The following is a 26,523-nucleotide window of genomic DNA, read 5'->3' as shown; positions in this document are numbered from 1 at the left end:
CTAGCTTGGGAACCAGAGAATGCATTTATGAAGATGGGGTGGGGACAAAACTTACTCTCTGTTCCTGGATTAACTAAGAATGTCTCTAGGTGTCCTATTGTTATTACAAGCCATCACGGTGTGCACCGATAACCCCATTAACTGACCTGTACCAGGGCTCGAAAGGAAAATGGTGATTGAAGGAACACTCCTACTTGAGCTTTCCCTGTAGAAACTAAAGAACACACGAGCTCTGAATCCAACTCTTGGAATCTGTTGCCGGGTTGCACTAATTCCATTTGCCGACATTAGAACGATCTATCAATCCCTTGCTTATCTAAGCATCCGTCTAAATGCCTCATACATCAAATACCCTTCATTTTGAGGCTAACCTAAATGTTCTTCTTCCCCATGGCGAGTATGTTCTCTAAACTTAATCCAGAGGTGTGTAGCATGGAAAATGTAAATTCTGCACTGTAGCAGGATATGGCCCTGTTAGCAGCTGGTATTTTATCAGTTTATAAATGCAAGCCAGATATGAAGAGAATTCTAGTGCATTGAGATGTAATTCTGGCCGAGGTCAGGATTGCAGAGCCCTGACGGCGCACGTATCTGGTGTACATGGCTGTGTTCAGGTGGGAGCTCCCCAGGCCCTGCCAATATCCAGGAAAAGGATATTCTGTTCCACAGGTACTTGGAGATCCTCATCCATCAAGCAGTACAGCTCCTTTGACAAATGTTCTGTGGTCTGTGGCTGGCCAGGATACAATATCCCTGCAGTACAAATTTATGGAAACATCTCTGCAACAGTGATTTCACAAATTGAATTGGTTGGCTGTGTGTTCAATTCCATGATGAGAATATTGGGCTCAAGTCACAAGGACTTTTGGCTACTGAGCAGAGAACAGCCATTAATGGTCTTACAGTGTCCTACATTATTTCTGGCCCCATTCAGACTAAGCTTTTCCAACTCATTCAGAAGTAGATTTTGATGCAAGATCACTTCCATTCATTCACGGCACCAATTAAAATGATATCTAGGATTCTGTCTGGAGGAGAGTTGGCAGCGCTTTTGTTCTGAGCATGAACTTCTCTTCCCTCATCTCCGTCATCGTTTCCAGCACACAGTCCCTGTTCCTGTCACCGTTTCCAGTTGGGATGGTTGTGGGAATCTTGGAACTAGTTTTAACCCTCCTTTCTACATCCCCTTTCCAGTTTGGGAGGAAAACAATGGGCCAGGTTTCTGGCTCCTTCCTCTGATTCGTGGGGAAAGTCCATGTTAGGAGATTGGGTGGGATCCAGCTGTCAGATTGGCATACCTGAAATGGTAAAGAGAACAGGGACTGTGTGCTGGAAACGGCGACATCTGTGTGCTGGAAACGGAGACGTGAATGGGGACCGTGTGCTGGAAACAGCGACGGGAACGGGGACCGTGTGCTGGAAACGGCGACGGGAACGGGGACCGTGTGCTGGAAACGGCGACGGGAACGGGGACTGTGTGCTGGAGGTATCATTTGGAATTCAGGTAAGTAGTCATTCTCACTCGTAGCAGGCATGCAATGTGGTCAAGCAATACTGGTGTATAGACGTGGGCACTAGTGAGACATGGCAATGCTTTGCGGGCAGCTAACAAAGCTTGTAATAATGCTACTAAATAGACTTGTTTGGGAGTACGACCATTGTAATCTGCAGGCTGTTGGGAAGTGTGCTTTTGAACTATCTGTACATTTTTCTGATACCCTGAAGGACTTGGTGAGCTTGGAACAGTCACGACAGCCATTGCTAGAATGCACTTGGGGCTGGACTGAAACTTTGAGCCTGATTGAAGAGGCAGGGTCCAGACCCAAGAGCGGATAATGAACCGATGCTTAGTGAATTTAAGTGCTGAGCCAGATTAAAGGGGTTAAGGCGTCTGGGCCGAGAGTGAAGGATGAACCAGTGTTCAGCTCACTGCTGTGTGAGACTTCACTCGCCTCAGCACTGAACCTGGGTCCGCGGCTGTGGCCTGCAGCCAGTGTTAGAATCAAAATCAGGTCTGTTATCTCTGACATATAAAATGAAATGTGCTGTTTTGCGACAGCAGAACAATGCAATACGTAAAAAATCTGTAACCTAAGTAAGAGCGAAATAGTGAGGTCGTGTTCATGGACTGATCAGAACTCCGATGGTGGAGGGGAAGGAGCTGTTTCTCAAACATTGACTGTGTGTCTCCAGGCTCTTCTGCGTCTTTCCAGATGGTACTATTGAGAAGAAGGCATATCCTGGTGATGGGGGATGCCAGCTTTATAAGGAGTGGCTTTTTGAAGATGTCCTCGATGGTGGGGAGGCTGGTGTCCATGTCGGAGCTGGCTGAGTGGACAACCCTCTGGTGGTCTTTTGCAATCCTGTGCAATGGCCCCTCCATACCAGAAGGTGATGCAGCCAATCAGACTGCTCTCCACGGTACAGCTGTAGAAATTCACAAGAATCTTTGGTGACATACTTTTACAGTTTTTGTATACAAAATGCTTGTTTGGGCAGGAGTTGATTCTAGCCATGACCAACCTCTCAAAGACCTTCACCACAGTAGGTGTGAGTGCAACTGGGCGATGTTGGTTGAAGCAGCTCACTCTGCTCTTCTTGGACACTGATTGGTTCCGTTTTGAAGCATGTGGGAACCTCTGACTGCAGCAGATATCCCTGAACACTCCAGCAGATGGCTGGCACAGATTTTCAGCACCCTGTCAGGTACGTCATCGGGGCCTGATGCCTTGCAAAGATGTTCTGACGTCGGCCTCTGAGACAGAGATCACAGGGTCACCGGATGCTGCAGGGAACTGCACAACTCTAGTTTTTTTCTCCCTTTCAAAGCCTGCATAAAAGGCGTTGAACTCATCTGGGAGTGTCGGAAGTAAAGATGAAACCTACCATCATAAGTGATTGTGATGCTTCACTCCCTGGTGAGCTGAATATCTTTTGTGCATGCTTTGAGAGGGAGAATAAAAATATTATCCTTATTCTCATCTGGGATGTGGGTGGGAAGGGGGAAAGTCAGTCCAACATGTACAAAGATTTGTCTGTCATTTTATCTGCCAAATTAGTCTTTGGGAATGGCACGTTGTTACAAAATTCTCAGAGAACTCAAAGCGTTGGTTGCATAGTGGGTCTTCCCCTGTCCAAGCAGACTAGAACAAAGGTCACAGTCTCAACATAGCGGGTAGGCTGATTAGAGGAGAAAATAACCTTTATTCAGAGCAGTTGGCATCCATCTGTCTCAAAGGACAATGGGTGATGATAATCATCATCCCATGCCTGGGCGGAAGGTATGGAGATCCTGAGATGCCCAGTCATCAAGATCTCCCTCTCGGCCTCACCAGTGTAGTCCAAAGGAAAGCTTATGAAGCAATATGTTTGGCACCAGCTTGGCTACAGCAGCTGCCGGAAAGATGTTCAATGACATCCAACCGCCTTGGGGCTCCACTCCGAATTTGCTGTCTGGGTTTACTTCTGTAGCCCTCATCTCTCCCAAGGCTGTCCACAGGGTAGTGGGGCTACTTACCCATAGCTGGGGATCTGGTTCACGAGCAACAGGGCATGTCCACACACTGGTGGGCCTGCGTGCTATTATGTGTGCAGGGGCCAGAGCTCCTCCCTGTCCTCTGTAGTTCAGTCTGAGTCCAAAAAGAGTTCAGTTTCTGCGTGTCGCCTGTGAGGAGGCAGTACATGAGGCTTGCTGTTGGAGAGGCTCTGTTCTGTACTGACAGGGAGAGACTTACACACTCAGCTCTCCTTTTCACAAGACTGCCAGCCAGTGGTGGAAGCTGAAAGTGAGAGTGACAAGCACTACCCACTACACTACCACACTAGACACGTCACAGCAACCATTTTGACATCATTCAGAGTATGGTGAATCTTTGAAAGTCCATAATCTCAAAGGACGAAGGAGACTAAGTCATCAACTGAGATTAAAACAGGGAATAATAGCCCACTGGAGATTAAAGGAAATGTGGATAAATGGATAATACTGGAGAAAAATGATTGCAGCCAAAGATCAGCCATGCTCCTGTTGAATGGCAAAGCAAGCAATGGGCTGAATGGTCTCTGCTGTTCTTGTCTGCAAAGCTGATATCTGGTGAGGTCTGAGGGTGTAGTGCAAGGATTGTGAGGTGTGTACTGTGGGGTACCAAGTCGGAGTTCTGAAGGAAATGCCACAGTGGGTGTGTCGTCACAGTGTTGGCAGGGAATGCATGGTTACAGTATACTGAATTAAGTTAGAGATTTCCTTCTCTCTACACAAGCCTGAAATGGCAAACTGGATTATCGACCTTTTTCCGTAAATTCTCCAATTCTCCACAGTAAGTTATATGCACATGTCTCCACCTGAGGGCCAATGACAGACAAGAGCTTTACTATTGGCAATGGTGAGAGGACAGATGGTGCTGCTCTAATGTGAGGAGGATGGGGGGGGGGGGCGGGATTGTTCATTTTAAAACTTTGCACACTCTGTAAAATTCAAAAAATGAGCTTAAAACATTCCATTCAACAAAGTATAATCGGCCTAAAAGATTTTAGTTCTTTCAGAAAGCCTTGGATTAAGAGACATTCACCTTTTGCTGAGTTGATATTAAGAGAGTGCTCATGACCTGTTTATTTGCCTGGTTGCTGATAACTAACACTAACCAGGATGACTAACACTTAGTAACTAATTCCTTTGATGTAAGCCTGTTGACAGCTCTCAGGCAAGATATAAAGGCAGAGGTATGCAAATATTGTCAGGTGTGTCACTGCAACAGGAAGTACAGGACTATATTTAAATAGGTGTATTATTTGTGGGATCTGAACTTTCACTGCCTAACACAACACAGTTATTCATAAAATCATCTTTGACATTTGCATGTAAACAAATTTTAAATAAACTTTCTGCAAATCTTGGTGTTCCAATCATGAGATTATTATTCAGTGGGATTCTGTTGTTTCCTGTTCATTTCACTCTCGGGCTTTTCCCTAGTTTCCTCCCTTCCCCTCTTCAAATATTAACCAGTCTCACCAGCCACATTCTGGGGCCATTGTGTTCTTCCTGAGTTTGCCTGGCCCTCGGTGTGTCCCTAGTCTATTCACTTATGTGTGTCTGCTCTTGTCCCCTGCCCAGCGTGTAGATTCCAAATGAAGACCGAGAACAGGAATCTTCATTCTTCCCTTTAATCTCTTGCGACGCAGGGCCAGCCCTCAGCAGTGGGCAGGGATCAGACCTGGGAATGTTTTGTCTGTGTGCCTTAACACCATAGTCTTAAATGTATTTACACACCATTGACAACATTCCCTCTATTCTGTTAACAGCTGTGCAGACCAACCATCCTTCTGAGCTGGAATTTTTTACACTGCCTGAAAGCAGTACGGCACTTTAAAATGTTTTTCTTTTGTAATGCATACTATGGATTTTTAGAATGAGAATTGAAAAATCATATGATTTTGATTTTATTTTTAAATTGAAGGGTGTAATGAAACACGGCACAAAAAACTTTCACGTTTTGCTAACTTTTTTTCATCTGTTTTTATTACAATTCATTGTCTATAAACACTGTCCAGAGTAGTTTCACATCCAGGTGAAAGATACATCTTAATCCTCATTAGATCATCCAAATGTTCCACTTCCATTTTACATTTGATTGAATCCACATTTGCAGTCAGAACTAGAAGCTTGAAATGTTCCAACGATGTTAACAAGAATTGACAGCTTCTTAAATTCTTTTTTTGAGCACCTAGGTTAACATATCAGTGAATGTCTTCACTGAAGCAGTCTTAACTTTTTCAGAAATGACAAATTTGAAATCACAGGATTGCTACAGTATTTTTAAGGAAACAGTTTCATCGTAGTTCATAGTAGTAGCTGAGTTTTTTTGTCAATCAACGTTTTCTTTACCAAATTGAAAATGAGTTGCATTGGCAATAGCACCAGCATGAAAAGCTTGCCATGCCCTTAACTCTAGTCAGAAAATCTATTATCCAAATGATTAGACACACATTGAATGTATTGAATAATGGGCACAATATTGATATCAGAATTTGCAGATGCAAGCAGATCTTTCACTTTGCCACTCCAATAAATGGTATCACCAAGTTACTGTGACTGAAATTTGTTAGCTTTTGCTTTTGCATACTGCAGTGCTTCATTTGTATTCAAACAGCTTTTCTGAAGGAGATACCAGATCTATGAAAATATTGTTAAGCTATTTGATATTGTGGACTGGTCAAAATCTTCAGGCAGTACTTGATTGGATTGTCACACTCATTGACTTGCTCTTTGCAATACTGGATCTAAAATTTTGTAATTCTTCATTAAAGCAGTGATGGCAAAATGTTTTGACGGCCATCTTATTGTTTAGTGGTCTAAATGACACAATATATTCTGTGACATTAGCTAATTCTTCCAGCTTTTACCTTTTAACCAACGACGTGCTGAACATTGGTCTGCTCTGTTCATTGCAGTGTTTCTGTATCCTGCATAATTGATAGTTTTCTCCTTGTGTCGTATAAAACCAGGTTTTCTGTGTACCACACAACATTGCTCAGACAGGTACTCTATCTCTCCACGAAGAATTGCTGCCACACCATTATTCTTTCCAAGATTAACATTTGCCCCATCTGACGTAAACAGCACCATCTTTTGAACGTCAAGATTGTTGTTGATATAACCTTTTATCGCTTCAACACAGTGCTACTGTCGCTGCAGGTAGCTTTAAAATGCCAACAAACAGTTTTATAGGAAGTTTGATTTTCTGGTTAAAAGTTAAAGTTCAAAGTTAATATTTTCTGTACAGAAATGACTTTATTATTATCAGCAATTAGTGTATAGAAAGCAGATTTTTAAAATTCTTCCATACCTGTTTGTGAAGCACAAAGCTGATGCACTCAACAAGCTTAAATGCATAATTATTGCTGCGCTATTATATATTCTCTGATATATTTATATATTTGGCCAAGAGCAAGAATTTCTTGCACAGAATGCATAGAAGCATTAATTTTAATTGCTAAGATAATATTATAAATGGCCACTTTAGCCATATCAGAGCTAGACATCTTTCGTACATCTTGTTTCACTCTTACTTCACGCTTCTTTTGGAGTTTCAGCTTTCCACATGTCTTCTGCTTGCATAATTTGGCGACTGCATCTATGTGAATTCTCTGGTTAAGATGTTGTTTTAAGTAATCTAATTAACATTCTTCCCAATTTTCCCCACTACTGAACTCACCCCCAACTTTAGCATCTGCTCAGATGGTGGATACAACATCGCCAGTACCTTGATATATAAAGATATCACCAATTTTTAATTATTGTTATTGCTGTGGAGACAGTACAGTATCTATGAGCCTTAAAAGCCTTAAATTTTGTGCAAACTTTGTTCTTCAAAGCACTTAACTCTTTTTCTGCTTTTCTTTTCGACATCCTTAGGAAAGTAAAAATGATAATTATTATTTAAGAATACTAAAAATTACAACTATTGCTATTTGAATATTTTAACAAGGTAAATCAAAAAATTATAATTTTAATAAAATAACCACAATCCTGCAAATAATTTTTTAGAAATGAATTTTTACCTGTTCTAGCAATGTTTAAATTAAAAAATTTTTTAGATTCCAATTTTTTAAAAAGATTTCTTATCAAAAAAAAGTCAGAATATAGAATTTTTCACATCAAACAAACATGAGCTATAACTCACAACACAAGTAAACAATGTCAAGCAGTCAAAACAACTGTCAAGCTCAAAAGCAAAAGTAGACTGTTTAGACTAGACCGTGTCAGTATTCAGCAGGCTGGCAGTTTATTAGCAATGAGCTACCGACTTCCATTCTGTCTTTATTGTTACAATTTGTAACAGTGTTGTAACTTGAAACACAGATAAGGTAAATATGTTGAAGCTCTAAAGTGTTTCAAAGTAAAGATTTTGGTATGGTTATTTAGAAAATTTATGGATTATATTCATTAACATAATTAATTAAAGGTATTTCACAATTATATTAATGTAAATTTCAAAATTATATTGACATTATTTAAAATAAATTTCCAGCTGCATGGCAACAAAGGCTATGTGCATGATAACATTTCAGTGACCGTGCAGCTGCGGACCTGCATAGCTTAGAGGGAACAGTGCACACTGAGTCACACAAAGGGTTCACTTTTTATCTTAAGACTCTTTCCTTTTGCTGGTAAGAATAAGTATTCTTACCCGTGACTGCTAATAAAGCATTAACAACAAAAAGAAATTAGGAGCAGGACTAGACTACTCAGCCTACCCCGTATTGCTCCTCTTACCCCCTCTGTTTCAAAAATATCCAAATATCCAGTGACTCAGGTTTCACTGTACTTTGGGGAAGAGAATTCAAAGGTCTCACTGACACCCGACCCTGGGGTCAGTGGGGGGGGGGGCGGGGGCAGGGGAATGGAACTGGTGCACCTTTGTAGACCACTGCTGGTGGTCCTTGCTTGATATCTGGGGAGCCATCACAGGTTTCCTTGCTGATTAGCAACTGTTTAATTTATATGTAATATCAATAAAAAGAAAGCAGACACAAACAATGATCACACTGCTGTTTAAGGTGGCTCACTGCACACAAATTAGACACTGCCTTATAACAGTGACTACAATTTCAAGCAATATGTCCTGTAAGGAGCTGGTGGATCAGCTGATACCGTGATCCAGAAGTTCTTTGGAAGTAAAGAATGGTGGTAATGAGTGTTTTATTAGGTGTGCACAACAAAGAAATAACCAACTTACTCTACTGTAAGGAAGGGGGAGAACAAACGACAAACAAAAAGACAGAAGTGGCAGGAACAAAGAAGTGGTCATCGTATACAAGCTAGACAGATAACAGGCCATTCTGTTGAAAAGAGATGTAGGCAAGTTCAGTGACGTGACTCTCGCTATTAGGAAGTTTCTAGAAAAATGCAGAATAAGCTGTGCTACAATTACTGTAAAGTCCACTGATCAATTACAGGTATAGGTGATTATATAAAAATTATGAGCAAGCACAGGAAAAGGCAAACTACAAGAAAAATAACAATTTACACTCTTAGCAGCACGGTGGAATATTCTGCAGGTGCTAATTAATCCAAGTGTTGATTGGCTGGGGTAAAAAGAAAGTGGAGAGCAGTGGTAATTCTGTGCTTCTCCACACCCATCTGTTGAGAGCCACTTTACAAAGCAAGACTACTTGACATTGGAATCACTCTTGTAGCATTGCAGGCTGGATTCCAGGAATCCTGTCAAAGGCAGAATGATACATAATGATTTATAAATACCAGTCATCATTAATTGGAAGTTTCACTGGAGCTTTCCCTTTACTAACCTGAGCAAAATGATATTCACCCAGTGGGTCATGGAACGAAGCTTGCAGAGGGATTGGACTTTGGAGCATAATTTTTTTTTCACGAAACTGTTATTAAATTATTTTGCAAACCAGGTTTGGTGCGAGTAACAAGGAGAAAGAAAGTCTGTTTGTTCTAATTTGGCAATGCTGTAATTTCAGAGGTACAGTTCTTGTCGGGCAAAGTGGTGACATTGGAACAGAATCCGTTCCCAACCTCTGTTAATTTCTGTATTTTAAAAACAAAGGTCACTTTTGCATGTGCTTTTTGATAACAGTGAAGTTTTGCTTCAAATATCTTTTCTGTAGTTGTTAAAAACAGGCAAATGGTGATGACTTTGAATGTCTTTGATAAGGAACCCTGGCAATTTTTTTGTTTATGTTCCTGAAAGGACTTGTGTTTGGTAATTTAGTGTACACGATGTAACCATGATTTAGCTCTTTGTTGTGCTCTGTTAAACTTAAACTCACGTTCTTGTTTTAAACCGCAAACATGAGGAAATCTGCAGATGCTGGAATTTCAAGCAGCACACATCAAAGTTGCCTGTGAACGCAGCAAGCCAGGCAGCATCTATTGGAAGAGGTGCAGTCGACGTTTCAGACCGGGACCCTTCATCAGGACTAACTGAAAGAAGAGTTAATAAGAGATTTGAGAGTGGGAGGGAGAGGGGGAGATCCGAAATGATAGGCCTCCTGTCCCATGATCCTCTCATATCCCTTTCTCCAATCACTTGTCCAGCTCTTGGCTCCATCCCTCCCCCTCCTGTCTTCTCCTATCATTTTGGATCTCCCCCTCCCCCTCCAACTTTCAAATCTCTTACTAGCTCTTCCTTCGGTTAGTCCTGACGAAGGGTCCCAGCCTGAAACGTCGACTGTACTTCTTCCTATAGATGCTGCCTGGACTGCTGCATTCACCAGAAAATTTGATGTGTGCTGCTCTTGTTTAGAAATTAGATTGCAGAACACAGTTTGTTTTTTGACTGTATTTCTGGCTGTTTCTGACTCACAGTGCACCAGATGAGAAACTTAATCAGGCACTTCCTGAGTTAGTCATCCTTGCACCCAGGTCTGATAGAGAGACATCATTTCCTGCAGTTATTTAGGAGTACAATGCTTGGACCGTGCTGTCTGGGATGCCAGTCTTTCTCCTACAGGGTTGAATAGGGAGCAGCTACACATTAAATGAATTCCTTGCCTCATCCGGAAACAGGTCTCCTGCACCGCAATGGCAGCTTTGTAACTCCCACACCCCACAACACCAGTGCTGCTGGCAGTAATTTTACCTCCTGAGAGGTAGATTATCCTCCTCCCCTCCCCATTCTCCCACCCCAATATTATTATTATATTATTATTACATTGGTCTCAAACCTGGGGAAAGTCTGCAGATGCTGAAAATCCAAAGCAACACACACAAAATGCTGGAGGAGCTCAGCAGGCCAGGCAGCATCTATGGAAAAGAGTGAGCAGTTGATGTTTAGGGCGTTGACCCTTCATCTGCACTCTGATGCATTTTGGTCTGTTTCTCACCCGAATCCCCGTGCCCCATCTGCCAGTCCTTTTCCACTTCACTTTTACCCACCACCCCATTCCCAATCAAGCATACACTGCCTTTCACCAGCAGGAGGGGGGGAGCTGCCTTGCCTCATTCTTGTCCCTTGGAAATAGCCACAGAAATGTGTGACGCCTGGCCTGTAGTGACCCTGGCCTAGGCTGTACAGTTAGTTATGGAGGCTTTGGTGAGGGGGTAGCATGGAGTGATGGTATGCTGAATAGTCTCCTTCAGTTCGCTAATTTCCATGATCTCAATGTGTGATTTTATCGAAAATGCTGGAAACATTCAGCAGGCTGGGCAGCGTCAATGGATAGAGAAACATGGTTAATATTTCAGGTTAAAGACTCTGCGTCAGTGTTTCAATATGAAATGTTAAAAATATTTTCCTTTCCACATATACTGCCTGACTTTGCAGAGTTTCTGGGATATTCTGTCTTTGTTTCAGATTTCCAGCCACTGTGATTTTTTTTTTTGAATTTCATGTGATGATACACAAACGTGAAAAGTAAAAACCTGGAAAAGTTGAGTCAATTTTTGACTCAAATTAAGGATAACACGGTGATGTCTGAAAGACATGTTTCTAAATTTTATGGAATGAGATTGTGATTTTAGAAGTGGATCATAACTATTTGTTGTAGATCAGGGGATCCTGAAAGATGATTAGGTGAGCGCACACAAAATGCTGGAGGAACTCAGCAGGCCAGGCAGCATGTATGGAAGTGAATAGATGGTTGACAATTTTAGGGCGAGTTCCTTCCTCAGGACATCATGTGTGTGTTGCTTTGGATTTCCAGCATCTGCAGATTTCCTTGTGTAGATGATTAGGTGAGCACGTTGGAGACAGAGCAGAGTTTGTCAGACACACAAGAGACAGCAGATACTGGTATTTGGAGCAAAAAACAAACTGCAGGGGAAACTCAGTGGATCGAGCAGTGGAGGGAAAGGGGTGGCTGATGTTTCTAGTCAGTTGTGATGCAGTCTCAGCCCTAAATGTTGACCATCCCTCTACCTCCACAGATGCTGCCTGACCTGCTGAGTTCCTCCAACATTTTGTTTTTCTGCTTCAGCTGGAAGATGTTACTTCCATGTTCAGTTTAAGCTAGAGACATTAGGCATTGCAGAGGCATGAAAACACGATGGGAAGTGCCCACTGTTGGGCCAGCTGGCCTATTTTCTATCCTAAATGTCATTCATTTTGGAATAACAGCATTACTGTTGTGGGGGCTTGAATGCCATTAAGTACTTGTTTTTATGTACGAAAGAAATGCTACTACATGTGTGTGGGAAATGTTACGAAATTCGTTGAATGGAAATGACTGTAAGATACCATACTGATTTGTAAATACCTTTTGAATGTGGTGCTAATCCTAATATTGGATTACAGCTCATTAATGCATTCCCTGAAGAATCTTTTGAGCACCCTTATCCAAAATTCCAAAATCCAAAAAAACCTCCGAAATCCAAAGCAGCAGAAAAATTCATTGATGAGTTTGCCAAGATCCTTTATTGTTTTATGCACAAAATTATTTAAAATATTATATAAAACTACCTTCAGAGTATATGTACGAGTTATATATATAATGTAAGTGGATTTTGTGTTTAGAGTTGGGTCTCATCCCCGAGGTATCTTATTATGTAGATGAAACTATTCCAAAATCCAGCCCAAAGAATTTTGGATGAGTGGTGCTCAACCTGTATAGCCTCTCTGTTTGGTGTACTGTTGACAATAATATCAGGAAGTGTTTACATTTTTATATAGCGTGATGTCATTTAAATGGAGCGACTAACCAACCAGTAGACAGTGCAACTCCTCCTTTTCACTTTTGTGGGTTTTTTTTGCGTCGCTATGGTTTTTGTTTTGCTGGCTAGTTTGAAATCGCTGTGTATGTTTTGCATCTTGGCCCTAGAGGAAGGCTGTTTCGCTTGGCTGTATTCATGTATGGTTCAATGATAATTACACTTGAATTTGACTCACTTGATTTGGAGCCAACCAGCTTCACGTTGCCTTGTAATGATTGCAAATCTCCCGGTATTCACCAACATTACGCTGTCAAATTGACAGCTGAACTGGATTTTGAGTTTTTACAAACTAAACATCTCTGACTCCATCACACTGAGCACTGGATCCCCACAAGGCTGTGTGCTTAGCCCATTGCTGTTTACACTGCTAACACATGACTGTGCAGCCAGATTCAAGGAGAACCTGATCATTAAATTTGCTGATGATACCACAGTGGTGGGGCTCATCAGCAAAAATGATGAAACAATGTACAGGGAGGAGGTCAAACACCTAGAGAGCTAGTGCAGTGATAACAACTTGATGCTTAATGTCACCAAAACCAAGGAGATGATTGTCGATTTCAGACGGTCTCAGCCTGAGCACATACCCCTCAGCATCAACGGCTCCACAGTGGAGAGAGTGGAAAACATCAAATTCCTTGGGGTGCAGATCTCGGACAATCTCACCTGGTCCAGGAACACCACTGGGATTGCACTTTCTGAGGAAGCTTAAACAAGCATCACTCCCCACTAACATCTTAACTACATTCTACAGAGGCGTGGTTGAGAGTGTGCTGACCTTTTGCATCACAATCTAGTACTCCAGCTGCAGTGCTGTCGACAAAAAAGCCTTGCAGAGGGTGGTTAGGAGAGCAGAGAAGGTTATTGGGGTCTCCCTACCTTCTGTCCAAGACCTCCTTCAGAGTCGATGCCTCCAGAAGACACAGTACATCATTAAGACCCCTCACACCCTCTCCATGAACTGTTTGTTCTTCTGCCATCAGGAAAACGTTACAGGATCATCAAAACTAAAACCACAAGGCTACTAATCAGTTTCCTCCCACAGGCAGTCAGACTGCTAAATAGCTGCTCTACCTGACTCTCTGGACACTTTTAACTTGCACTGGACACTTATAACTTGATTTTAACTGACATGTGGCTGTTGTGTTTTACTATTTATTGGTATGTTTATTATTTAGTGTTGCGTTTGTTCTGTTATGATTGCACTGCTCCTGGGAAACACTGTCTCATTCTGCCCTGCAGAGCTGATGTACGGTTAGAATAATAATAAAGTTTTTTGAATCTCTCTTGAATCTATTTCACTAATTTTCAGTTCTCACTGGCTTTTAGACCCGGCTGGTGGTATAGTGGCATTACTGCCAGACTTTAGGACAAAAGGTCCCGTGTTCGAATCCAGCCGGCTCCCCTACACGCTTTCCATCTGTGCTGGGATATGAGCTGGTGATCTCTTTGGAAACTCACCCGGCAGAAGACAATGGGAAACCACTGCTGTAACTCGCCTCGTACACGATTCCCCACTACGTCAGAGAGGTGTGGAGAGAAATCGTCCGCTAACCAGAGGAACTCCGGATGTGACATACCTTTCCTTTACTGGCTTTTAATGCTGCTTAGCAAACTTTCTGCTTCTGGAAAGTCTAATTTTATGATCAAAGAACTATGATGTATGTGAACATACTTCCTCAGAAATGCGGTGGCTCAGCATCTAGCTCACTGGGTGCTGTTTGCTGTGATCCATTTAAGTTGCCTGGACTCCATTTTGTACCCTCTCTTTAATGGGAGTCAAATCCAATAGTGTGAAAGCATGCCAGTATGGTACCAGCGAAACCCCAAGGGTGTTGCATTGTCAAAGTGTTACAGTAATCCTCTTTTAAAAAGTATTGCAATGAATTTTATTCCCTTTGTCATAAGATGGATTTATTGTGTTTTATTGTTTGTGTTGTGTGTTCCAGTTATTGATTTTGATGGTTTAAGGTGATAGTTTAAAAGAGGTGTCTTTCCTTCCTGGTTTGGCTGTGTGGGATTCTCCAGTGACACTGACAGTTCTCAGTGAGGAGCCCCCTTTGAACTGAAGCCTGACAGCATCTAACATTGAAATGGGCAAAGCAGCGATCCAGAGGTCACAGGGTTAATGAGTCAGCGTGCTTTAATCGTGGTAGAAATGTTGTGACTCCACAATGAACATAATGACTGTTCTGCGTAGTCAGATGAGCTCCTTAAAATCATCACTGTGCCTCAGTCCTAGAAAATGCCTTACGAACAGATGCCATGAGACCAGTAAACTGATTGAACAGCCAACCTCATTGAGGAATTCTTGCAGAGAGCAATGCAGGTGGGATAAAATCACAGATTTTTAACTGTTTTACAGAATATGAAACAAAGATACAATCATGAGGGGCATCGATAGGGTGAAAGCACACAAGTCCTTTTTTCCCCCAGGGAAAGGCAATGAAAAACTAGACAGCATGGGTTTAAGGTGAGAAGGGAAGATTTAAAAAGGACCTGCAGAACATTTTCTTCATACATAGAATGGGTTTCCAGAATGGTTGTGAGGAATATAGCAGAATACTATGTCTTACATTGACAAGGAATATAAGAATAAAGGGCATTGCACAGTTTATTCTTGTAAATAATCTAAAAATTATGAATAAAGTTTACTTTGATATAAAGGCAGGTACAAAGTACATGATAGGAAAGGTTTAAAGTGAACCGGGCCAGACAGTGGAACTGTGTTAGGATGAGGTTTAAGTGCTATGCTGATCTATGACTCTATATGAATATATGCCCAAGAATGTAGAAAATGACCTTCCTTTTGTTTTTAAGAAGTATTTGATTTTAAAGAAGCATTCCTTTAAGAAATGGTTCAGATTGCAGAGAAGCCTGTCACTTCCAAAATTTTCTTTCCCATCCAGTACAGAAGGTTACTGTTGTCTGAGTGTTGACCTGCTCTTGGTTATCCCAGGTCATTCTCAAGCTTTCTTTAATCAGCCTCGAAATTGTAGCAGGTATTTAGAATTGTGAAGGGAGGCTGTTTCCATGATGATTTTAATACCTCATTCACCAGTAGGAAGTGGAACCTTAACCAAGTTTGTGCAGACATATATTGGGCCGGTGCTGATCTCTGTAAACCCATTCAAACAGATGCCATACTTCGGAGAAAAAGAAGTTGAAATGTACCAAGGAGCAGTGAGTATGCCACATTTGCTGATAACCTGTGTCTGCTGAAGTTTCAGTGCTAGATCTCAACTGAATGCTCAGATGATAAATGTACTGTGCACTGTAATAGGGATCTGCTCATATCAAGGCCACAATCTAACTGAGTCTACCTTACGTGAACCCTAGTAGCATGAGAGAGAAAACTGGAGGGATAACTTGATCTGACCTGAATAATCTCCAATGTCATACACTAGACTGGGGATATTTCTGCAGTCGATAGCAAACTGCTTTGCATGTTTTTTACATGACATTACGGTTGTTTGTAAACAGTGTTTGGTTCTGAGGGAGCATCAGCTTCAACATTGTGCTGCATAGTTACTGAAGCTTCCTTCAGCGTCATAGATGAATAGTAGCCACTTCAGTGCGATAAGGAACGTTACTGAAACTATTCAAACTATATTCCTGTACAGAGCGGTGAAGAGAGTGGGGGTAAAAAGCTGGTCCACCAAAATATAGCTCAGCATCTGACTACAGTAAATTCCGGTTAATTGGGCGATCGGTTAACCGGTCAGCCGCTAGTCTGGGATAACTCTAAGAACAAAAATACAATTTATAAAAGAAAAAAAATTGAAAGGCTTTCAAGAAGAAGAGAAACTGGATTAATTGGGAAAGCACTTTTTAAAAAAAAAATCTGATTCAAACACAAATAGACGTTCTTTGATTTCATTTCTAAGTTCTACTTTATAGACTTTTTATAGTGTTGAAAAGAGTACTTTTACTTTATTTTACTTAACCTATATAAAGTAAAATAATGTTTTCTTTTTATTCCCAACGGTAGAAGTAGATGTGGGGCCTTAAAGTAGTGTGAGATGTTAATCTGTTTATGCTTGGCAGATACCTGTGAAATTCCCTTCTGCAGCATTTCAGAGAGAGCTTTGTAATAAAATGCTCAACATCATGATGAATCAAAAAGTATAAGTGATTGTGTATTCCTGTTTAGTAATGTTTAAAAATGTTTTCTTTTCCCATTAGCTGTTCAAAGTAGAAATTAACTCTGTCCTTGATTTTTCTTTCCTACAATCCTGATAAATCTTAACACACTGTCCCGAAATTCATTTGGCAGTCTGCTGAATCCCATGTAAGTCATTTGAATTTGTGACACAATGCCTCCATTTTTTCCACTAATGCCCTGTTTCTTTACAATCCAGGCTCCTTATGAAAATCCGCCGCATATCTACGCCCTTGCTGATACCATGTTTCGGAACATGATTATCGATGGGGAAAATCAATGTGTCATCATCAGGTACTTGAACACAGTTCTTCAGAACAGATTAAAATATAACGAGGGAAATTCCTCCCATTTTCTCTTTATTGTCATTTACAGACTATATTTCACAATTTGTCCTTGGGAGGACTTTGAAGAATCATCTGTGGCTTATGACTCACTGTTGGCGTAATGTGGTCTTTAGAATTACAAACATTACCTCAGAATTGCTTCTGGTCAGGGATATTGTAACGTAATTGTTTTATTTTTAACGTGGATCCATGAGCTACACGTTACATAAGAAAGCAGTAGCAACGAAGAATGAATTAAACTGCCTACTTGTTACATACACCTGTTTGGGTGCATTCCCCAGTTACCTTATAAGGTAACCGTAGCCTTCAGCCAGGAGCAGATGTCATCAGGTGGTTCCCAACCTTCACCGAGTGTTTGGACCCTTAACCATGACACTCTCCAGTTGTTGGGCCGGCAGCGGTGGCCAAATCACTGCCCATCTGCTCCTGGCTTCCAGCCTCCCTCCTCTCGCCTACTCCAAATCCAACAAGAGGCTCGTTCTGCCTCTTCCCCCATCCTACGAGCTGCTTGTTTTTCACTCCTTTTGTCCAGGCCCAGAGCTAACAACCATCATGCTGATTTGGCTGGGAAACCTCTGCAGCCGATCTCCACAGGGAACAACCATGCCTGCCACCCCTTGTCTTGGCATTCTTGCACTAAGGGCTTTTCAAGGCTTTTCTCTCGTGGGCCTCTTTCCATCCCTCCTCCCACGGCACAGTCAGCTCAACCAGAATTATTTTCCTGTCTTCAGTTTACCACAATACAATGTCCGGGCATAGGGTTGTGTGCACCACATCTGAGAACTGCAGCCTCCTTCCCACATCAACCCTGTTCTCCCAGGACCTGGCCGTTAGCAACAGATTGGGCTTTGGTTGTTTAGTTACGAAAGTCCTGGCTCCCTCTTTGATGAAGGTGATGGCCTTCCTCAAATCTGTGCCAGCCGTCCTCTTCTTGCATCTCTCCCACTCTAGTGTGTCAGCAAGAGCCAGAAGCACCTTATCATGGCGCCACCTATACCGTCCTTGAGTTAGAGCTGTTTTACATCTGGACAGTATATGAGCTAGTGTCCCCTTTTGACCACAGAGCTTACAGTTCGGGTCCTCTCTCATCCCCCATGTGTACAGATGTAATGGGGAAGGAAGGGTGCCATACACGGATTGCAAGAGGAAGGAAATACGGAAGGGCTCCAGTCTCCATAACTCTGCCCATGAGATCTTGCGCTTAGGCAGATCCCATTTTGTCCAGGCACCCTGGGATCCTTGTTCCACTGCCTTTGAAATCTGCTTCTTTTCCTTGCGGATCCATACTTCTGCCTGTATCATGTCTCGCCTGTTTCTTATGCTTGCGTTTCCCCACTTCTGGAAGTGAACTGAGCCGAGGCCTTGCCGCCCGATGCAGGGGTTGCCGATGATATCTCGCAGCTTCAGAGAACACACTGCCTCCTCCACAGCTGCATTGGCTGCCCACTTGAGCCCAGATCTGGTTGTAACGCCTGCTTGTTTTACCAAGACATCATTGGAATCGCTCAAGCTTAATAAGGCTCTGCATTTTGCCACCTTGAACTCCTCCACGACAGATGACAGGGGAAGTTGCAGTTGCCCAGAACGAATGTAGGGGCCCACTGAAGAGAAGCTTGGGGGGAGCTCCCAACCATCTCCGCAGGTGCTTGTTGGTTTTCCTCTCGATGCCATCTACGGCAGTCATGGGGAACTCATAAAGTGTGAAGAGCCAGAGAAGCCTGGGCAGAATGCCGTATTGGTACAGCCATGTCTTGAATTTACCGGGAAGTCCGGATTTGTCAATCTTCTTCAACCATTCGTCTATCTGCTTCACAGCATTGGTGACATTGGCCCCATCTGTCAGTGACACATTAACCCACTTCCCCAAGCATTGTATCAGGTTATCTTCAATGGAAGGGACGACCTCACACCAAACTCGGAGGCGAAACTTGCTAATAACTTTACCCTTTCTGATCACCATACACCTGGACTTCTTGGCCTTGAAGGACATCTTCGCCCAAGTGGCTACATTACCCAGGGTTTCCAATACCCATCTTGCTTGGACACGTGACACAGTTGTTATAGTGATGTCATCCATGAACCCTCGTAGAGCTGGCTGAACAATGCCCGACTCCAGCGGCCCGACGCGGGTTACATTTTCTGCTGCTGATAATAGGAGGTTCATTCCCATAATAAATAGGAGGGGGAGATGGTGCACCCTGTTGGAATCCCCTTCTGGAGGTCCTGCCAACTAGTTGTGAAATGGGCTGATGTAAATCTGAGTTTGAATCCTCCTAGGTAGCTGGTGATCATGTCTCGAATAGCCACTGGGATGTAGTAGTGGTCGAGTCCTTCTAGGATGAGGTCATGTGGAATAGACCCGTAGGCGTTCGCGAGGTCTAACCAGACAACTGTTAGGTCACCCTTTTTCTGCTTGGCCTCACGAATCAAATGGCGAATCATTAATGTGTGCTCCAGACACCCCGAAAAGCCTGGAATACCGCCTTTCTGGAAGGATATGTTGATATAACGGTTCTGCGTCATGTAAGAAGTCAGCCTTCTTGCGAGCACAGAAAAGAAAATCTTACATTCCATATCCAGGAGAGAAATTGTGCTAAACTGGGCAATTGTGGAAGAAACCTCTTTCTTTGGAATAAGGCATCCCTCTGCCAATTTCCAACTTGATGAAATAGTACCTTTGGCCCAGATCTTTCTCATGACCTTCCATAGCCTTCGAAGAAGTTTTGGGCATTTCTTATACACCTTATAGGGTATGCTGCTTGGGCCTGGGGCAACTGATGCTTTAGCTTTCCGGATGATGTCCTGGATTTCCTGCCATGTGGGCTCCTTCACATTCAGCTCAATTGATGGATTTTCCGGTCTACGCACAGCCCAATTGGTTCCTAGTCCCTGACCCCTCCGTGGGTCACTGTGTGCCTCCTGCAGGAACTCCTCCACCTCTGGCTTCGAGCTTGATAGTATACCAGATTTTTGTTGGCCGAGAAGAGTCCTGGTGAAGCTGAATAGATCTCCCACAAACTGCGCTCGCCTTTTCTCTTTCTTCCTTCTTTGCAGTCGCAGATGTTCCGCCCTCCGGAGTTTGCACAGCTTTTCCCACAGCATACTGGTTAAGTCCTTGATACCTTCTTTTTCGGTCGGTGAGCTGGTTTTAAACCTCTTGTTGAGCACCTTTAATTCGCCTCTCAAGCGACGAATCTCCATTTCCCTCCTATTTGGTTGCCATGGTAACTCGAGCTGGCTTCTCCGCTCCATTGGGCCAAATCGTTCCTTAGCTAGATTGTACGCTATGGCTGTGAGTGAGTCGATCTTTCTGTCTACTGGACCTGCTAAGGCAACTTCCAGGATGCCGTCTAGATCATCATCGAACTGCATCCAGGCGACGTTGTCTTACTATCTAGACCATTTGATCCTGTCTTTCCTTGACGAATGGATTGGGGTAGCGGAAGAGGAACTCACTAGGTCTGTGTTTGGTGCTGAGGCGACTCAAGTATGGAGAGATCTTCAGCTCTGTGGGGTGCTTCCTGGCTGGAATTCTCCTCCGTTTCACCGGACACTAAGTCTGTGCGCTGCACTTGGGTCACCATTGATCCACATCTAGACCTGCTCTGGTGTATCTTGAGCCCTCTGATGTTTTTGCAGACTTTCCCGCAATGACAGCTTACCGTGAATTCCTCTCCGGTCAGTGTTGTTTGCTTTAGCTTCCTCGTAGTCGTGTTTCCTGTCCTGGCCATTGCCGGTATGACCGTCCTGTTGAGTCGCTCATCCTCCTCCCGCCCCCTCGGGAGACTCTGGGGGTATTGCTCTTCGTATTCAGTCAGCTACAGCTTACTTTGTTGCCATCTTCCTTCAGTGATTTTCATTTCATGGGGTTTTGGTTCTCTGTTGTAACAAGGGTTTGCACTGTACGGTGACACGCCTAATTCAACGTTTGGAATGGGAGCAGGGAAGGGCCTGCCCAACATTCGGTAACACCCTGGGTGACGTGACTCCAGCCTCAACTCCACTTTCCTGCTAGGTCTCCAAATCATCTGATTCCTCTGAAGTCTAAATATCTGTGTCTTCCTTCACTGCTCTTCAGTGTGGTTGATTCACAAAGCCGACAATCTGCTGAGACAGAAAAAGCACCTGTCACCTCAGCCTTATCCTGGCACTGTGCCCTCTGTATTCTTGATTCCCTCACCCGGGGAAACACCCTCTCATCATTTAACCCGTCAAGACTTCAGATGTCTCATTAAAAAAAAGTTACAAATACTAGTTCACTCAAGCTGTTAATCCACTGGAATATATTACTTCCAGGCAATCTGTTCTTGGTGTTTTCATTATTATGAGCTGTCATCTTTTACCCCGGTAGGTAATTTGTAGCTTAAAGTATACATAAGGAAGGATATTCTTGCAGCTGAGGGAAGTACCAAAGGTTCACAGTGCTGACTACTGATATGACAAGTGTAAGAGCATATTAAGCAGAGTTTAGAAGAAGGGGAAGGATCTGATTGAAACAAGGGGCTCGCCAAGGTAGGAGTGGAGCTCTCTTTCCCTGGTCAGTATAGAATCAGGGGTTGCAGTCTCCATAAGGGGGTTGAAAATGAGAAGAAATGTCTCAACTCAGAGGATAGTGGATCATTAAATTTCATCACTATAGACAACAGGGGAGGCTCAGTTGCCTCGTAGGAGAGAGATTAAGGGACTCAAAGAAGATGAGGTTTTTACAGGAACGAGGTGCTGAAGTAAAAGCCCAATACCACAGAAGAGCTCAGATAGATTTCTTCTGCTTCTCTTTCTTGTGTGTGTGTGTCTGTCTCCATAATCCTCAAATCAGTCGGTCTGGTTATACCCTGTTTTGCAAATGCCGCGGGTCAGTAATATGTGGCAAGCTTGAATATTAGCACAGAATGACACAGTGCAAGAGCAGGAAAATGAATGTCATGCTAATTGTAAAGATGTTTTGAGGGTTCGGGAAAGCTCCTTACAGCTATGTCATTTGAAATTAAAGCCACAGCATTTTTTTTCCTAATAATTTCCTGGTATAGCAGGACTTTCTCTTAAACTACAAGCAAGAAGTTTCATTTGCTGTAATCTATTTGTGCTTTGTATCTGTTACCTGTGTAATCTAAACTTGCCAAATAATAACTGAATGAACTGTGTAGCACCACACTGCTGACTAGAAATGGAAGGGGAATATCAGTGAAACATAATCACTAATGTTCTACTGTTACTGACTGCTGATAACCTTTTGCAAGTCAGCTTTATTTTTTGCTATTCCCTTTCAATTCAAAAGACTTTGTTTTCAGTGTATTCATTCACAAGAGGTGGACCTCGCTGCCACTTCTTTTCAATATTTAATTGCCCATCTAAAATGACGCACAGACCAGAGCAATTAATGGAAGAGATGTACCTTTTTTAAAGGACGTTAGGGAGCAAGATGATTCTCTCTGCAGTAAAAGCCAGAGGTTTTATAATTATTGCTAATTAGACAAGAGAAACATATTTAAAAGTGTAGTTTTATATAATTGCTGAGATTTGTTCCCCAGCCGTCTTGGTGAAACCTAAATGATGGAAGTTATGTTAATGATGAAATGAAGCACAAAATACCATGACTTTTTCCAACCCTGAAGCATCATCTCCTTCCCCATACATTCTAAATTCACTTACGACTGACTGTCACGCAGGCTTATTGTTATTAACACACCTCGCAGGATTGAAGGTGATGTACGCCACTCTGTTTTAGTGAGTTCTGAGCTGGATAATGAGGGCAACGTAGGAACCACTGACTCTATTTCCTACATTAGGTCTCCATGTGCTCTCTGTACAGGCTCTTCATGCTGCCCTGAAGGCTCCTTCTCCACTTCAAGCTGCAGTGGGCTACAGACTCCCTGGACATTCCATGTATCTAAAAAGGCTTTGTGCATGTCTTGATTTTCACCCAGTAATCTCTTTCCGAGAAAGAGCTTGGAACAGAGCCTAGTGTTGGACTGTGAATAACACAGCCTGCCCAATAGAGCGGACTGTGTGTGACTAGTGCCTCCAGATATTGGATATTGGCTTGAGAGAGGATCCATCCTGAAGATGGACCAGCCAGTGAAATACCCAACTTCCACAAAGCTTGTATTGGTAATTTTTCCCCCTCTGCCCCTAGATGCTGGCATTTCAGAAGTGTTGTAGCTTTCTGGTGCACAGACTGCATCTGAAGCACTGGGTTCTGCTTGCAGTCTCTCTGTCTCACAACAGGTGTCGATTTTTTTGACACAAGTCCATGCCGTGCTGAGTTAGTGTTTCTCAGTGCACTGACGTTGGTGTTGCAGAGTGTGTTGTGTAAGCACGGAGATGTTTACAGTTTTATTGCATTTTCTTTTCCAGTGGTGAAAGTGGGGCTGGAAAGACTGTCGCTGCAAAATATATCATGAGTTACATTTCCAGGGTTTCTGGTGGTGGTCCCAAAGTGCAGGTAAGGTCAAATAATTTCTGCAGCAAGTCTGCTTGTGTTGTTCATTCATATAACCGTCATGCAGTGTTGCCACAGCTGCAAGTTCTCGCCTGTTGCCATGCTTGGATGACTATTGAAAGGAGATTTGTTTAAAATGTTTGCATTGCTTAGTCCCCTAAGTCATGTGTCCCTAGTAGCAATCAATATCTATGCATGTCTGAGATCCTGGACCAGATTCTACTTTGTTTGCATTTTGCTGGCATCCAGTTCCCCGGGTCCAGTGGGAATGTTGTCCAGGATCCAAAGGGCCAGCTTCTCCAAGCCCAGCAGTGTGTAGCTGCATGACCAGGAAGACCCATAGCTCGTCCTTAAGACAACATTTCTGGTGTTGTTCACCTTAGCATGATTGTAATAATTTGTTTTTCTTCCCCTCCCCTGCAGCATATAAAAGATATAATTCTTCAATCAAATCCTCTCCTGGAAGCATTTGGAAATGCTAAGACAGTGAGGAACAATAACTCCAGCAGATTTGTGAGTTCAAAAGACCCCATATCCTGATGTAACTGTAATATCTTTCACTTCTGAATTAGTGCAGGGGATTTCTTAAAGTTATCTTCTTGAGTAATTGGAGGATATTTCTGGTTTGAAATTTTTGTATTTAAGAACCTTCTTCTTTATGTTAATTGAGTAAGTGTGACACAAGCTGCTTCCCAATCGCATCTTGTTTTGTGGTTTGACCATATATTGTAAACTCCAAGGCAAGCAGCACTTTTCCTAAAGTGGATTTAATCTTGATAAACAACAGACAACAAATGGTAGAATTGACTGTGGCTGGGTGTATGGTGTTCTACAGGAGTATGTTTGATAGCACATTCTACTTCAATAACCTGGACGGATTTGGTAACTAGCAGAGGCTGCAGGCTGCCTTGGCTGTAATAATCTGTAGATTTTGGTGGAACCATTTCCCGCATGAGTCTTCACCTTAATTATTTGGCGATGCTTATTTTTTAACTAATTTTTTTTAATGGCCTTCAATTTCCTTCTGTGGGTTGCAGTAAGTCAGCCTGGCTTTGTGTGGGATTATCTTCAAATTGTTGTAAATTCTCAGCAGGACCACTTTCCATGTGTGTTTTGTTTAGTCACATGACTGGAGATAAAATGGTTTTGGTAATGAAATGCAGGACGAAGTTATATTTACTAAATTTTAGTGCAATAGAAGTCTTTCCTCAGTTGCACGTTCTAACATACAATGTGCTGATGTTTTTGCAGTGAATTCTCCTCTCAATTTTCGATTCACTGAAGTAAAAAAAATACTTCAATCTACCTATGTTGCTACATCCTGTAGTCAGTGACGGGAAAAGTGGATAAAACTCTAGTTGTGTAGTTTGTTACTATTTATTGCAAGGTTCCCATGTTTTCCCATCTGCCCATCCTCCCTCTCCAACAGTATAGACACCACATTCCTCATGGGTCTATTACATTCAGGCCTGTCTCTATGTTCATGGACAGAAATAGAAACAAATAGGATGCTCTAAAGTTAACTAGCACTTGATTAAATATTTAAGCAGTAGACAGTAAAAAAAGGAAGAGACATTACAGTGGCTGGTTTTGCTCATTATCTTTGAACCATTTAGTTATATTTGTACCTGGCAACAGCACAATGTTTAAATTAGAGTGTAAATTGCAATGTTCCGGGGTAGAACCAGAACTGAACAAGGTAAAGCAATACAGCTCTGCTACAGATAAAGTGAATTGCAAGCTACACTTCCTCCCCCTGTAAGGAGTTTGTACTTCATTTGCATTTTGCTGGCATCGAGTTATCCGGGTTCGATATGAATGTTGAGACTTGCTGAAACAGAAGGCCTGGGTTGGTTGCCAGGTGTCAAATGGTTGTCTCATGTGAGCAAATGAGCCATGGAGTCATGCAGCACTGAAACGGGACTTTCGGTCCATCATGAACATGCTGAACTTTTTACTCATCTATACTAATCCCGTTCGACTGCATTAAGCTCATATCCTTCTTTGCCTTCCTTTGGACAATGTCTCCTAAGTATAGTAATTATATCTGATTCCCCTGACAACACATTGCACATATCAATCACTCTAACATATGCCCTCTTGTTTTTGATACCCCTCCAATGGGATAAAGATATTTACTATCAACCCTATCAAGATTTTGTATGCTTCTGTTAGACCACCATCCAGCCTATCCAATATCTCCCTGCACCTAAAGTGTCCAATTCAGGTATCATTGAGTGCATTCACACCCTTCCTACAACATGACCAAACTGCATATAATACCCCAAGTGTGCTTAACCAATGTTTTGTCAAATTGCAAGATAACATGCCAGCTCCTACATTCTGTGCTGCAACCTATGAAAGCAAATATGCCAAATGGCTTCTTCTCCACCGTAACATGTGTTGCCACTTTGAGGGAACTAGGGACTTGGATCCCTAAGTCTCTCTGTTCACCAACAATCCTTTGCCTTACCATTTACTATACATTTCATATCTTTATTTGATTTCCAAAATGTATCACCTTGCACATGTTGGGATTGAATTTCATCTGTCAACACTCCACCCAACTTCCAATCCTCGAGTCATCTCCACGAGTGTTCGTGTCATCTGCAGACTTATTAATCATAACTCCAGCATTGATATCCAAGTTGTTAGTATCTATCACACACAGAAAGGGTCCAGCACAGATCTTTGTAGTACATTTCTAGATACCAGTCAGAAAGAGCGCATCTTTCCACCTCTTATCCCAAAGCTAATTTTGGATATGATTAGTAGCATAACCTGGGACCTGTTTTCTCTTAACTTTCTGGACACCTTGCTGTCTTCTGGCCTCCTGTGCTAATGACTTTGTATGAGTGCTGACTGGCTGTGGGGTGATGGGGGAAGGGATTCATCGGTGGTA

General features: G+C 42.5%; 1 protein-coding gene across 1 annotated transcript in view; it reads left to right on the top strand.

The window, feature by feature from the left end:
• The window catches only part of myo1ea (myosin IEa), a 241,425-nt gene that overhangs the window by 87,833 nt on the left and 127,069 nt on the right, over window positions 1–26,523 (top strand). The window contains exons 3-6 of the mRNA XM_063065755.1: window positions 15,767–15,856; window positions 17,035–17,129; window positions 23,537–23,624; window positions 24,045–24,134. Of these exons, the coding sequence (XP_062921825.1) occupies window positions 15,767–15,856; window positions 17,035–17,129; window positions 23,537–23,624; window positions 24,045–24,134 (363 nt within the window). The remainder of the gene's footprint in view (window positions 1–15,766; window positions 15,857–17,034; window positions 17,130–23,536; window positions 23,625–24,044; window positions 24,135–26,523) is intronic.

This window comes from Mobula hypostoma, chromosome 13 (assembly GCF_963921235.1).
Source record: "Mobula hypostoma chromosome 13, sMobHyp1.1, whole genome shotgun sequence".
NCBI classification, from domain to species: Eukaryota; Metazoa; Chordata; class Chondrichthyes; order Myliobatiformes; family Myliobatidae; genus Mobula; species Mobula hypostoma.
The sequence above is the reverse complement of the archived record's forward strand: the minus strand, read 5'-3'. Positions and strand labels throughout refer to the sequence as shown.